Source organism: Seriola aureovittata, chromosome 9 (genome assembly GCF_021018895.1).
Source record: "Seriola aureovittata isolate HTS-2021-v1 ecotype China chromosome 9, ASM2101889v1, whole genome shotgun sequence".
Lineage (NCBI taxonomy): Eukaryota > Metazoa > Chordata > Actinopteri > Carangiformes > Carangidae > Seriola > Seriola aureovittata.
The window spans coordinates 29,250,056-29,265,539 of NC_079372.1; the positions used below are offsets into that span (position 1 = coordinate 29,250,056).

At 42.9% G+C, this 15,484-nt stretch overlaps 1 protein-coding gene across 1 annotated transcript in view; it reads left to right on the plus strand.

Moving 5' to 3' along the window:
* The window catches only part of bsna (bassoon presynaptic cytomatrix protein a), a 164,889-nt gene that overhangs the window by 4,672 nt on the left and 144,733 nt on the right, over positions 1–15,484 (plus strand). The window contains exon 2 of the mRNA XM_056385849.1: positions 3,444–3,876. Within this exon, the coding sequence (XP_056241824.1) occupies positions 3,701–3,876 (176 nt within the window). The 5' untranslated portion in view covers positions 3,444–3,700. The remainder of the gene's footprint in view (positions 1–3,443; positions 3,877–15,484) is intronic.

The following is a 15,484-nucleotide window of genomic DNA, read 5'->3' on the forward strand; positions in this document are numbered from 1 at the left end:
TCTGGCCTCAGAGGGAGACACTTGGCATTAGAACAAAGCATGGACCTTTTCCCAGTGGCTGAGGCCGTGAGACACCACGCAGAGGCTGTTATCTGACTGACTCTATGTTTCTGGTGCTGTTGAATATTTACCAGAGTTGGTGTTTATGTGGGTTTGTCCTTGTTGCTGCTGCTGCTCTAACTGAGACTGGTGCTGAGCAGGTTTACGCTGAATAAACCATGACTACGGTAGAAAGTCAGAAAGCATTTCAGCTGCTCCGGTCAGCACAAATGAAGGAAGTTCAGCTATTAAAGTAACATTATTTCTGCATAATGATGGTGACTGTTGACGTCCACATGTTTTGCTGTTGCTCAGCCCAAGCTGCTTCAACACCACTGGAGTAGAAGCAGGTCCAAACCAACTGGGAGCCTCGGGGCAAAAATGAACTGTAGGTTTAGTGAAAAACAAATTTATTTTGGAATAGAGGTCCATGTAAATTCTGACACAGGCAGGAAGGCAATTACCACTGTGAACACGGAGGTTATAGAGTTTGAAATATGGAGGTTTAGACATCATGAAATTTGATTGTGTTTATTCAGAAACATAATAAATTGAGTGTCAAAGGAAAGAATTTAGTATTCTCCATGAGAATCACATATGTCAGCACCAGGATGTAAGATAATATTTTCAGACTAAAAGTAGTTTTTGTGATTTACTTTGAACACAGAACATAGAGGACTAGTTAGAGTCAAACATTAGTTGACTCTTGGTTAGAGACTGCCTTAAGATCAATTGATCGAATTGATTGAGTGCTTTAGTTTTGCGTATTGCCAAAGTATTTTCTTAGTTTAAGTTATGTTTTTGGCTTCATTATGATAGAGAGAGAGAGAGAGAGAGAGAGAGGGCACGACAAGCAGCAAAGGGCCTGAGTCGGATTTTAAAACTGGCTGTGGCAAGGACCTAGCCCAAATGGTACATGCTCTACCAGGTGAGGCACCAGGTGAGACGTCAGGGCGCTGCATTGCCAAAGTATTTTTCAATTAATGAAGTTACCACAAACAGACACACAATGAATCTGGAGCCTCTAGGGCCCCTGATGGTTCAGAGCCCCGGGGCAGTTGCCATCTTTGCCCAATATTTAAACCTTCATATTCCATTTTTTCTATTAGTGTAAGTGCAGTGGTTTTTAAGAAAATTGAAAGAAAGTCCTGTCATAATGTAAAAAATGGTTTAAAAACAATTCCTAAAATCTGCTCCTGATTGAACAAAGAGGATCACTTGTTTATGAACTTTCTACCAAACGTCACTGAGATGCTGCAGAACGTTTCTGAGATATGCTGCTTAATAACAGACAAACAATTCACCGCAGCCGTCGTTGTAGGGATGGTACCGAGCCCCGGTATTGAACGGGCCCCGGGGCTACATTATTCAAGACCGCAGTATCAATAAGCTCCGACCTTAACGGTTCTGCTATCGGTACCGGAGCAGTTGGTTTTTTGGTTGTTTTTCTCGGCTAGATAAACGTTATCTTGCACATTTATTTCACCAACTCCGTCAAATATCTGTCTATGTACGATATATTTTCGCTATTCCCACAGAAGATGAGAGATCTGTCTCTCTCTCTCTGCCTGCTGTTTGTGTGAGCGGAGGGCAGAGCTGTTGTGCTGGTGCCACACACACACACACACACACACACACACACACACACACACACCAGACAGTGCATAGCACACACCAACTCAAGCTCGTAGCCTACCTTTAGACAGAAAACGATGGCGGAGAGAACCAAATGGTCCAAAGTGTGGCTCTGCTTTATAGAGTCGATGCAGAAACAGCCCATTTTCACAAGTGTGACAAATGTTTTGTTTGTTCAAGTTTTTTTTTCTTCCTCAAAAAGTGTCGATAAGAGTACCGTTAAAGAAACGGATCGATGAGCAGTATCGTTAAGAAGAGTAGGACCGTTAAAACCTTAACGATACCCATGCCTACGTATTAGAGGAAATAATGTTTCGGTTTGGATATTTGGCCACTGCAGATAGAGTTCACCTACCTGCTCTGAATGAAATAAACAATATAATATGATAAATAATATTCTTGTTCACTAATTTAATGTATTTGTGGCAAAATCTGCCTTTAACTTTTTATGCGTCTGTGCCGGCGCCAGCCAGAGTCCATCCGTCCCATTCTGGTGGACACGATATCTCAGTAACGTCTTGATGGAACTTCTTCAAATTTGGAACAAACATTCACTAGGACTAAAGGATGAACTGATTAGATTTTGGCAAAAAGGTCAAAGGTCAAGGTCACTGTGACTTCACAAAACGCGGGTTTGGCCTTGTGAACGCGATATCTCGAGAATCTTCAAAGGAACTTCCTCAGATTTGATGCAAACGTTCACTTGTTCACAGGGATGAACTCATTAGAGTTTAACGGTCAAAGGTCAAGGTCAGTGTGACCTCACAAAACACTTTTTAGCCATACATCAAGATAACACACAGAAATTATGACAAAAGTTCACACCATTGGTTAAAGTTTTATCTGACTCTGGATAAACAAGGATGTAACCTGGAACTAGTCTGAGTGGCGGAGGGATACGACCAGGAGGAGGTGATTCTAGTTTTAAAATATCTATAGTATTTATTGAAATGCTCATTTCTTGTGTCAGCTCCGTAGCAGCATGTCTAGGTGTGTAAACATCTTCTGGCTGCTTTCAGTCATTTTGATTATAGCTACGAATTCATTGTGAATAAACAGTGGCTGCCCAGCAGGTGTGTTTTTTTGGACACGTGATGCTCCGGTGCAGTCGATCCTGACGCCTCCGCGCGTTCACGTCACTCCACGTGCCCTTTCTTCAAGTGAGAGAGAGAGAGAGAGAGAGAGAGTTGCGTGGACGCGCACGTATACTGTAGCTCCTTCCCTCTCCTTCCTTCACTCAACTCCTCCTCCTCCTTGCCCCCCCCTCCTCCCCCTCCTCCCCCCAGCATCAGCAGCAGCATGACAGGCAGAGAGCGCGGCCCCGAGGATGTGGCTGCGCACCTCTGCACTTTCAAGGAGCTGTTTGAAAATGTATGATCATGGGAACGTCACGCTCACATGCTGCTGTAAATTCACATAATGTATTATTATTATGTTTCTTTACATCTGTTTGAGCTTTATTGCTCCAATCGGGGATGAGAAGTGTAAAATAAGTTGTTATGGATCTGAATGTGCAGACTCGTGCACAGACTGGAGGTAATGGATCGATGAATCCCGCCCTGAGAAACGGGAGTTTTCTGTGTATTTGTGTGAGTTTCCTCCTGACACCTGAGGTAAGGGTGGAGCCTCAGTTTCATTCATCACCGCGTGGCTCGTTGTTTCCTGATTCTGGTGCTGCTGCGACCCAATTCTCCCCACGGGGCTCATTTAACTTTGATCTAATCTAATCTCGCTTTCTCTCTCCTCTCACGCTTTAACCCCCCCCCCAGTCTTTGTGTCCGCGCGGCGCGCTCCCGTCATCACGTCAGGAGGAGGCAGGCCACTGGTGCTGAAGCTGACGAGGAGGATGATGATGATGATGATGGCGGTGATGGAGGAGCAACGCTGAGTTCGCTCTCCCAGTTTTCTCTCCCTTTTTTTCCATTCATTCTTTTTGATTGACAACAAAGCGACGGAGGAGCGACGCCGCCGATTTGACCTCACCACCTTTCTCCACCTCTCTCCCGTCTCCTGAGCCGAGACCGAGATGGGGAACGAAGCGAGCATGGAGGGCGGTGAGCCCGGAGCCGCCGGGATGATGGGGTCGGCGATGCACGGAGGACCCGCGACAGGACCGGGAGCGGGACAGCACATGAAGCCGCTTAACGGAGCCGCCGCCGGGGGAGGAATGGGAGTCGGAGGCCCCGGGATGGGGATGACGAGGTAGGAGCAGCAGCGGTGGAGGTGGTGGTGGAGGGGTTTTTCGGTTGAATCCCAGTGTGTGTTTTAACACGGAAACGGACGAAGGGGAAGCAGGGGAGCAGATGTCGCTGGGGTCAGCTTTTACAGGGGTGGGATTAACAAGAGTGTTTCCCGCCTTCGTGCATGATATTAAAGAGGACATATGCTGGTGTGTTGTTCACGGTAACAGCGGCGACGTCCCGCCACAGTGTGATGTTAAACACAGAGAGCTGTCCGCGGTGCTGAACCGCCACCAGCACGCATTGGTTTCACAGGAAGGGTTTGACACTGCATGTTAGGGCGGTTTACAACCACTCTGCTCTGTGTGGATCTGTGGATCTGCCGTTGTTCTGCTCTCAGGTGTGATTTTATTGTGTCATGTGCTCTAATAGTATTCCCTCCTTCCCTCCTTCCTTCGGCTCGGGTTGAGCTTTGTCGTAGTGTGTTGAACAGAACGCATCTCTGACATCCTTCCTGTTTCTCCGTCGTCATTTGAAAGCTGCAGTGTTTACGCCTGTCGCTCGTGAAACGTGACACCGGGACGTTTTTTGTGCTTCATGTCCGGGAGTGTGTGATTGCGTGTGTGAAGCTCCTTGATACTCTCCGCTGCTTTCCGCATGGGCGAGGGGAGGATGCTCGGTGTGTTTGTGCGTGCGTGCGTGCGTGTGTGTGAGTGAGCGCGTGTTCGTACGTTAAGGGGCTTGCCTGGCTATGTAGGCGTGTGTTTGGTGATGTGTGTGTAGTACTGGTACTATCAGCAACGCCACCGTTTCCCGTTAATGACGTGGAAATGTCTGACAGACAGATGGTGCTGACCGACATACCGTCAAATCAAACTCGACCAAATCAACGCTTTACTCCCATGTACCCCTGTATATACAGTAATGCCCCTTTACATTTCAATCCATGTCATGTTATATGAAATATATTTAGATCTCATCAGTAACAAAAAAAATACGAATCATTATATTTTGGGTGTGACAGTGTATATGATGCATTTAAGGTCTGTTTCATTCAGTTAGAATGACTTAATATAGAAAGCGATATTAACAAAGTGTAGTGGAGCCTTTGAATCTTGTTTCATAATATTTACATATATTGTACTACATGTGTTAAGCAACAGCACTATGACATGTGACATGTAAGGTGTCCCGCCATAACTTAACATGAGTGGACGTGACATTTGTAAAGTGTCTGTACAGTAGACACACTCAAGATCCCACCACATACAATAGAACTGGTACAAACTGCACAACCACTTAATTATTTATTTTATTTTATTCATTATATTGTATATAGTATTTCTGTTTTATCTTTATTTATTTTAGATTCAGTTTCTATTCTTATTTTATTTCTTATTATATTTTCCCCTTGTTGCTGCTATTCCTTTGTGCTGCTGTGTCAGTTTGTCTTATCTTGTCCTTTACCCGACATAGCAAAGGCCTACACAGTAAAGTAGCAGCGGGACATTGTGGGTCACTTTCTCCCACATAGCACCACACTCTCCTTTAGCTTTAAATGCTCCACTCTATTGTCTCTGCCACCATCCTCAGGTCCTCAGGTTGAGGATTTGTTGAAAATAAATGACGTACAAGTAGGGCTACAGCTGGCCTACACACACCAGGGTCTGTGGTTGTGTGTTATATTTAGGACACATCCTGGGTTTGATTCATGTCTCTGTAGGAGAGAAGAGCAGAGCAGCGCAGCGCAGGCCTATCCATCATTATATAACACAGGGACTCAGAAAGCAGATGACAGCTTCATCTCGCCTCCGATGAGCGACAACACAGCCGGACATGCTCCGATGCATTATGTATGCATTACTCTGTTTAGTCGTGGTAGTGGTTCATTCGTTTTCTTTGTTGATTTATTTATTTATTTTGATAAAGTACCTGGTGTTTTCCGGAGCTTCCTGCTGAACACCTGCTCTCAAACCTCCGAGGCTTCGTCTGCGTGTCCACCCCGCTCTGATGATGAAAAGCTGAGGGTTTCTGCAGCACGTTAAGTATTTATAAAGGCGTAATACAAGTCCATGTGAACAGATAGAATCACGTGCAGAGCGTGTTTGCTCAACCCCCCCCCTGCACTGCTCTGCCTGACTGCCTGCTCTGATCTCTCTCTCTCTTTCCCTCTCCCTCTCTCTCCCTCCCTCTCTCTCCCTCTCTCTCTCCCTCTCTCTCCTCTCTATCTGTCTCTCTATCCTTTTCACACTTGCTCTCTTCATATAGGAGAGAGGATGTCGTTCTCTCTCACCCCCCTTTCTCCCTCTCCATCTCACTCCATCGCCTTCCTTTTTCATTCACTCTCTGCACATTCCCATACCTACACATTTCTCCCTCTGACTCTTTCCTCGCTCTCTCTTTCCATTTGTCTCTAAATTAACATACCGCCAAGTTAATATTTCATACCCTTTACACTGATAATATAAAGCCGTGTGACAACAATATATTTATATTTCTATGAAGGAAAAGACTGAAATTATTCAATATGATTCTTACTGTTGTCTCTTTTTAGACTGAACATCCGTATATTTTTAGCTCATTGTAGGATATTATCACTTGTGCTATTTTTATTGACTGTTTTCATTACATTGCACATGTAAAAGCCCAACTAGAATTAGAGAGAATTAGCAACACCTATAAACACTTTGGGCAACACATTAGTTTCATGCTTATGTTAAAATGCATCGTTCCTATTAAATAAATAAACTAAACTAAACTAAATCCCATGAAATGACTGTGTTAGTTCATCCTGCTCTGTCTGTAGATCTCAGTCCCAGTTTATTAAAACAGCTGGACTCTGTAGTTTCCAGGAAATGATGTTCAAGCCTGCTGTGGATAAATACACATTTTATTTTACTATGGTTGGTTTCAATCCAAGACAGTAAGAAAGAAAGAAAAAAATTCCTCGTCCTCTCACATGCAGTATATTTAATGCTCTTTACAGTGATGATGTGGGTTCCAGTTTACAACCAGACTCCCCTTATAAAGGATTTATAAATGGTTCATAATTAGGTTCATAATTAGGTTATTCATTTGCGTTATATAAAATGCATTATAAATCATAAATAAACAGTTATAACTTTATAAAGTGTTAGTAACCTAATTATAAACCATTTTTAACTCCTTTATAAGAGCAGTCTTAATGTAAAGTGGTACAGTAATATGTTATATACTATATGGAACAGCTGTGTTTACTCTTATGTCATCGTGCACCTGTAAATACACCGTACATTTGCTCCTTTGATGAAAATCCCCCCCCCCGTTCTCCTCCTCTCCCTCCCCGCCCCCTTCTCAGCCAATAACCGGCAGCCTATAATTGGCTGCCGTATATAGGATATGGAAGTACAGATAAGAGAGAGAGAGAGAGAGAGAAGGGGAGAGGAGGAAGATGGAGAACGAGGGCTGGAAGCTGAAGGAGGTGAAAGGGCAGAGAAGAGAAGGAGGGAATAGATCATGGGTAGTCGGCCGTACAATGGTATAAAACCTAAAGGGATTCTGGGAGGGGGCGAGGGGGTGATGGGGTCGCGATAAATCAAAAGCTAAAACCGTTACCTCCAGTCAGGGATCATCCGAGTACAAGCTGCAGTATCAACAAAAATCCATTATATCACCAAGAGAAGAGTTGAATCACATTTATGGAACAAATAGAACAGAAAGCCTTTATCGTCTCTGTACTAAATATACAATGAAATTCAGAGTGCTACTTTAATAAATACTTTAAATGAAATAGAAAAGTGCTCTGCTGAGTGAGCTTTTATTTACACTGATACTTAAAATAGGTCAGCAGGTCACGGCAATCTTCATATCATTTATGGAGTTTAGATTTCAGGGAAAGAGACGGTTGTTAAGTCTGTAAGTCCGGCTTTTGATTCACCTGTAGCGCCAACCAGAGGGCGGCAGGTAGGACAGGTGGTGGGTCTGAGTCTGCTTATATAACATATATCAGCTGGAACCTGCTGAAGATTTGCATCAGACTAACGGTAAACTAGCTTCTTCATTCATTTCAGATTTCTGAACATGCGTATTATTAGTTAGTACTCTGCGTTTAACCGCCCTCATCATAATCTGTAGTGCAGCCCAGTTCACCTACGAATTACTTTCATACTAAACCATTGAGTGTGAAGTGTTTACTCAGAGAGGCGGAGAGTAAGGCTGACGTTCACGCAGGAGACCAAGGTTTGACTTCTGACACAGACTTTGTGTTCTCATTAGCTGTGACCATGATTTTCCCTCTCCTTGTTGTTTCACTTGTCAGAGTCACAATCGTTCCGTAATCTTAACCAGAAGCTGCCAGACGCAGGAAAGAAACGAGGAAAATAAAAACATAAACACAAACAGTTTTTTTGTTATCGTTTCCCGAAAGGACTAAATTCAAATTCAAAGAAGCTTGATTGACACGACCGTAATCAGATACAGCACAAGACAGCATCACAGTGGAAAAGGCAGATTTAAAGCTATTAACTATTGTTGTTATAGTCAACAATTACACTAATGTGACCGTTTTCAAACTATCTATCATTGACTGTCAGGCTGTGGACACACCCACCCACTCTGGCCTCCCCCTGAGTGTGGATTTAGAGTGGTTGTAACAGCGCAGGGGGCTGCAGGGCTCGGTAACGTGCTGCACAAGGAATTTGGGACCGGATCAGACTTCTCCCTGACTGTACTGCGTGATGGATCAGAATCTGCCTCTGCTTCCCAGCAGTGAGGACGCCAATAATTCTGACAAAATCCCCCAACTCCATTTTCAGAAATGCAGCCCCAAACCTGCAAAGAAGCTCCACCGTGTTTCACTGTTCACCTGCAGACACTCAGGTGAACAAACTGCCGAAAATGTCACGTCTTCACTACATGCTGACATTTTCCTGCACCTGAGTTCTTGTGTTGTCGTGCACAGATGAGTCGCTTTTTGGCTGCGAGACCTCAGTGTACCAGCGACCCACTGGTTTCTGCTGGTTCTGTGCTCGTGGTGCTGATTAATGTTTTCTGGTGTCATCTGCTGCAGCTCGTGTCTCTGGTCTCTGGTCGTTTTCTTTGTGCCCCTGCAGCTGCAGCTTAGGCAGCACATCTGGAAACACCTGAGACCTTTTAGGTTTAGATGAAACTGTTATTTTTTTCAGCAAACTCACTTTTTTAGTTTGTCTGTCCCTTGCCCAGTTTTATTCCCTCTACACAGCTGTTTCTGTTCCACATGATTTTGGTTCAGTCTGTGTATTATGTTGTTTTTTCATCAGCACCTGTTTGTTATAATTGTCTGATCATGCACTTGATTCTCTGCCAACAAATAAATAATTGTTTGGAAATCTGAAATATGACGTTTCCTGTTCACACACTAATGCACGAGATATAAAATAACCTTTTACAACAAATTAGTTATTTTAACATAATGAAATGCAACCTCTAGCATTCGCATAATATAGTATATACTTCATTATATAATAGCTGCATTTACTCAGAACATAGGAAGGAATAAAAACAGACAACAAACAAATGCTCCTCTTGTCTTAACAATTGGCAATTTATACAAAATGGCGTATATCAATTATAATGATACAAAATACAAGTTTAGAAGAAGAGAGAAAAACATTACAGAAACTGTGTCACTCACAGAAATTAATCACTAGTTTTTTTTATATTTTTCTTTTAAAAATTGAAATTGAAATGGTTAAAGCTTACAGTACTACATGCTGGTGCTAATACATGTAACACAGAGAGGAAAACAGGAAGGTGGAAGTCAGGAGAGTTCAAAGACAAGAGTGATGTTACAGCAGAGGAGAAAGTGAGATAATGAAAGAGTGCGCACAGATGAATATAAAGTAAAGAGTGAACAAGGAACACGCTAAAGAGGGGATGAAGAGGATCCAGATGGCTACAGACAAACAGTTAGACAGGAGAGAGAGAGAATAACAGACAAACAGAGAGAGAGAGAGAATAACAAAGAGAGAGGGAGAGAGAGAGAGAATAACAGAGAGAGAGAATAACAAAGAGAGAGAGAGAGAGAAGCTCAGCTCGACATGTAGATCAAACCGTTCCCTTTGCTGTGGCGTCACGTGTTCACATTACATCTGACGCAACTCCCACTCATGTTTGCAGGCAGATCCGTCACATATAGGCTGAGATGTGTGTGTATTTGTGGATATGAATGTGTGTGTGTGTGTGTGTGTGTGTGTGTGTGTTATGCATGTTATGCATGAATTTGTACTTACTGGATAAACATGATCAGTAACTGTGAAGAGCTGCTTGCTGACTCGAGACCATCAGCAGCCATTGAAATTTATTCTTTATATTTATCAAGCGTGTGTGTGTGTGTGTGTGTGTGTGTGTGTGTGTGTGTGTGTGTGTGTGTGTGAGACTACTTGTGTAGGAGTGTGGATATGTGTGTGTATGTTGGAGAGAAAAGATGGTGTGAACATTGAGTTTGTCATGTTGTTTTCTTTCTCTGACACGCTGCACACTGGAGACCAATTTTCACTTTCTAGAGAAACATACAAGTAGGACGTGTGTGTGTGTGTGTGTGTGTTTGTGCATGCAAGTGTGACTTTGTTTTTTCACCTCTTGCAGAGAAGCAGCCTTTGCTGTGTTCAGTGTGAATGTACAGTACAGAGTTTGTTATTGAGGCTTTTCGCTGACAGGACTGCTGCTCAGAGTCATGTGATTTTTCTATTTATCTTTTTTCTCACATCAGCAGAGGAACAAACGCTGATACGATTCAGTTTCCGATCTGCTGAGTGAGCTGATTACAGGTCTGTCCTTTAGGCCTTTGTTGTTGAAATCGATGGTTAAGGTTGAAAATTATTGGGTGTGATGATGAGTAGATGTAGGCCATCGTTTCAGTGTGAATCGCAGGCAACAGCAGCGAGCACAGATGCACTGCTGGTGACGTACAGTATCTAGTGCAGCTGTGGCGTTACTATACTAAGACAACTGGAACCTGTTATCACTCTCATTTGATCAACAGGTATTTTAAACTTCCTCCAGACGTGTTTTAAAATCTATAAAAATCCTAAATTCATATTTAGTTTAACATGTTTTCACACATAAAAACCAGGTCTGAAGCTCGTCTCCTCTCACTTCCTGGTTGAGAAATCTGGATCAGGCCTTGAGCCCCGCCCACCACCTGCTGGCTCCAGGTGGACAGTTGAAAGAGCAGAGAGCATCAAGATGGTGAGAGGAGGAAACATCAGAGAGACTCAGTCAGACCCAGACTCAGAGGAGGAGTCTGAGACCAGAACCAGAACCGTTAGCTAATTAGCATCTTTTCAGAGCAGTTAGCATCTTTTATTTGTTTATGTTGTTTGTTAGCTTGTAACTGGCAGTGGCTGACACAGTGTTAGCGGTTGTGCTAATGCTAACTCTCTCTCTCTGTACTGAAGAGGTTTCAGGTGTATTTAGCCCCGCCCCCCGTCCCCACAGGCTGACAGGATTGGTTCCTGAGGTTTGTGACGTATGAAACCCTGAATCTGTTTATGAGACTGTGATTGGTTCACTGCAGGTCAAGGTGGAAACACTGAGTCATGGTGTTGATGATTATTTCATCATCATGTGTCTGTGTTATATAAAAACATCATGTGGACGTTAGCGAGGTGAAACACTGGGTTTTCATCAGAGGGTCTTTAATTCTGTAATTAATAATTTTATTGATGTGAACGGGGACCATGCCATGGACCAACCTTTCCAGTTTCAGCTGATTTAAGACTTTATTATTCTGACCTTTGTTGTTGGAAAATCAAACCCAGAAAACAAGAAAAATACAAACATGATTTTGTTGCTTGAAAGGTTGATGTTCAGAATCCGGGGAAAGTTTTCAAAACAGTGTCTTCAGTTCAACTCAACTTTATTTATCTAGGACTTTAAACAGTCGATCTTTACAGTTCAGAGTGAAACAAAAGAAACGAGATGACAAGGAAAAAGGAATAAAAAAAACCAAACAATGTCCATGACACACAGACAACAAACGTTTTTCCTTCCTTCACTAAAATAACCAGACAGCCCAGTTAGTCTGCAGCTCTCTCTAACGTGACCTTGTCGCTGTAAATACTTTTTCAATCCTCTGGCGGATTTCAAACATTCATTTTATAAAACTCTGTCCTCGGTGAGATAGCCGGTCAACTTTCTGACTCTTACCCTGAGAAGCAGTGAGCAGGTTCTTTGTCATCGTCTTTAACGACCTGCAGCCTGACCTCACCTGAAGTCATCCTCACAGCGACCTCCACAGTTAACACACAGATGAGTGAGAGGGCGAGTGTGTGTGTGTGTGTGTGTGTGTGTGTGTGTGTGTGGTTGTCTTAGCGTTAGCCAGCTTGAAAAATGAGATTTTTACAAATTGTGTGTGAATGTGTGAGAGAGTGGGCGAGAGACAGACAGACAGAGGCTCTCTATATATTTACCCGCCCTGTTATCAGGAGGCTGTGTTTGCAGGAGCCTGCGAATACTAAATGTGTTTGGGTGGCTGCATCTGGAGATAAGATGGCAATAAGCACAATATCACAGCCACAGTATTAGTTTCCAGCAAATAGATGCTGTCGCCGGAGCTTATGAGTGAAACCCAGGAATAGATTGAACAGAGATGATACAGCAGGACGAGGGCGGGAAGACACTGGTGAATGATGGATCATCTGTTGGATTCTTTAACCAGGACACACAAACCAAACCACCGCAGAGTGAATGTGGAGGAGCTGGTCCTGGTGTCGGTCGACATGGCAGGTGATCCTTATCCAACCTCACTCTGACTGATTATCAGTCAAAGAAACAGTTTTATGATGAATATTACAGCAACACACAGTTTCCAGCATGACAAAGCTGAGATCATCTGTTGGGTACTTAAGGTTTTAACTTTTTATACTAGTAATTAATTTCACTGAATTCACTCTAGCAGTTAATAGGCAATAAGGCAAACTTTCGTACTTCTGCTACCAATCAAATGAAAGTGTTGTCAGTGTTGTACCTGTTTTCATACGTTTACAGACGCAGGATTGGACAGAACCAGGAAGAAAGCAGAAAAGCATTAGAAGGAAACAAATTAGGTTTTATTTAAAACTATGCAAATTGAAATTAGATGTGGATTTTCACAAAAAAACATGTTAATATTAACATTATTTTTATTTTTATATTATTTTTCCGGGATAGTCGCTCAAAAAAGTGAACAATCCCGGGAAAATCAGAATGCTAAACCCTAAAGCGATGAGACTGATACAACTGTACGATGTTGTACGTCAACTACAATTTCAATTTCACAGTGTGCAACAAAATAAAGTGTCTCCAGTGGTACATACAGAAATCATAACTTCACAGACAAGTAGACACATTACAGTCTGTATAAATAATATAAAACAAATAATAAATAGTATTAAAACAGTGGGTAATGGAAGTCTGTAATTCAAACATTTAAAAAACGTTCTGCATCGTCTGTGTCAGGTAACAATGACATCAGCAGGACAGGTACGTCACTTTAAGGACAAAACAAGACAAAATACCTCCAAACAAATAAATAAAGTGAGACAAAATGTTTCTTCAGTCATTTTGATATTTTTTTCTCATGAAATTAAAACTTAATTGTAAGTGTTTTGAGTCTGAATAATATGTTCAACTTGATGATGATGATAATAAAAATAGGTTAACAAGTTAACAACAACATTAAGTAACCGTCCATACATGTCTTTTTAATAGACATGAAGTGGATTAATTTACTTATTCTGGTTTAAAGAGAAAAGCATATCCACATGTTCAGGCGACAGCGACAGCAAGTTTAACGCCACACATCTTGTACTGCACGTTACTGTCGTTGATCAAAGTATCTCCAGACATCACTGGTCACGGCTGCCATAGTGCACGTAACGCCAACTGAGTTGAACTATTGTAGCCAAAAACCTGAGTACTGTTCCCCTCCCTAATCACAGTGTCAAAGAAATGGATCGAAAGAGTATAAAATCCATAATATTTGAGCCTTAAATTTCTTACAAAATGAAAAGTTTATAAGCTTTTTTTTTTTTTTTAGCTCATATCACAGATGGAGCCTTTAAATCTCTGGAAAGAAAGGATCCAAAGTCCTGATTATGGAGGCTCCCTGCTTTTGGCTGTGATTCCTGCAGCGCTGCGTCCCCTTCCAGGGCCCAGCAGGGATTTGTAACAGACACCAATACAGTGGGTCCTGACCTCATGTAGTGAGGAGAGTGCAGCGCTGCCTGCACCACCTCAGCCGGCACCGCAGGTTTCCACCGTGCTGCCAGGGCGCAGAGTGCGGGGTATCCGGTCCACTGTCGACCACGGGGTCAGATGAGGCGTTCAAGGACTTGCACACGGTTCATCTGCTAATCTGCACTGTGGGAGCTACTGGACACCTGAGTTTACCCCCAGGGGATGATGAAGTACTAATCTATCCATGTGGGCTCCACTACAGGAACAAACAGAGCTAACAAAATGTATTTTTATGAAAGGAAATAGTTTTTGTTTCAATTTGAGACTAAGACATCTGCCTTTTTAACATGGCAGAGAAAATCATCACAGTTTCCAGATTCAAGGCCAAAATAAGACGATTCAGAGCATCACAGCTTTTTCTTGGCCGAGGAATTAGTTTTTTCTCTCATTCCATCAGTCAGATGATTCAAGGAATGAAACAGTAACTAGATATTTTAGAGATGTATGAAATGTTTTTCAGTAGATGCTAATGTGGTTCTACTGGGAGCAGATTGAAGAGATCTCCTGCTCTGAAGTCAAAACACAGAATAAATGCACAAAGAGACGCAGTAACTGTAAAAGTGGAGTTGAGAAAAGGCAAAGACATGTATATTCATCCTCCCTGCTGACTCCTACAGCTTTAAATAGGGTAAGTGAGGTGCAGGATGGTGTGTTGCTTCACATAGGAGCTTTATATTAGACGGTTTACCACAACTGTTGTTTTCACACGGAGCTTTTCTGTGTCATGTGACCTGACCGCAGGTTCAGGGGGTCCTCTCCCCCTGCCAGGAAATCCTTTATGGTGTTAACAAATTGATCGGCTCTGTGGCGAGCTGTGACCCGGTGCACCGTGAACATCTGCAGGGTCGACAACCGAACTGCACAGCTCCCCATGTCTCTGCCAGAAACCATCGCCACAGGAGACGATTAATAAGCCAGCTGTGGTCGGGATGCCCCTCCCCCCCTGACTGACATACAGCAGCCTGACCCTGACACTCACCTGCATACAGGAGCTTAGTCTCCCTTTAGCTTGTATTTACCATTTCTCAGTTGAGCACTGCCGGGTGGATTCAGGCTTAATCCATGTAAACCTGCCAGAAAAAAAACATTCATGAATAGACCACTGGTGGTAATAAACACTGACACCGTTCAGCCCGTTTCACACAAACAATCACACTGAGGTCAGCTTACAGGGACTTTAAGCAGCGACGGTTGAAGTGACGGCTACGGCTCCCGTTGCTGTAGTCGTGGAAATCAAAGATCACCAAGCAACATATAAATGTAACAACAGCCACTTCAGTCCTTCAGGAAACGTCAAGACAAGACAACTCTTAAAATGACCCGAGAGCTCTTGATGTTTGATTTAGAGACAATCTAATATCAGATGAGGAGTTTGTTTAAGTCCTTCTGTGACT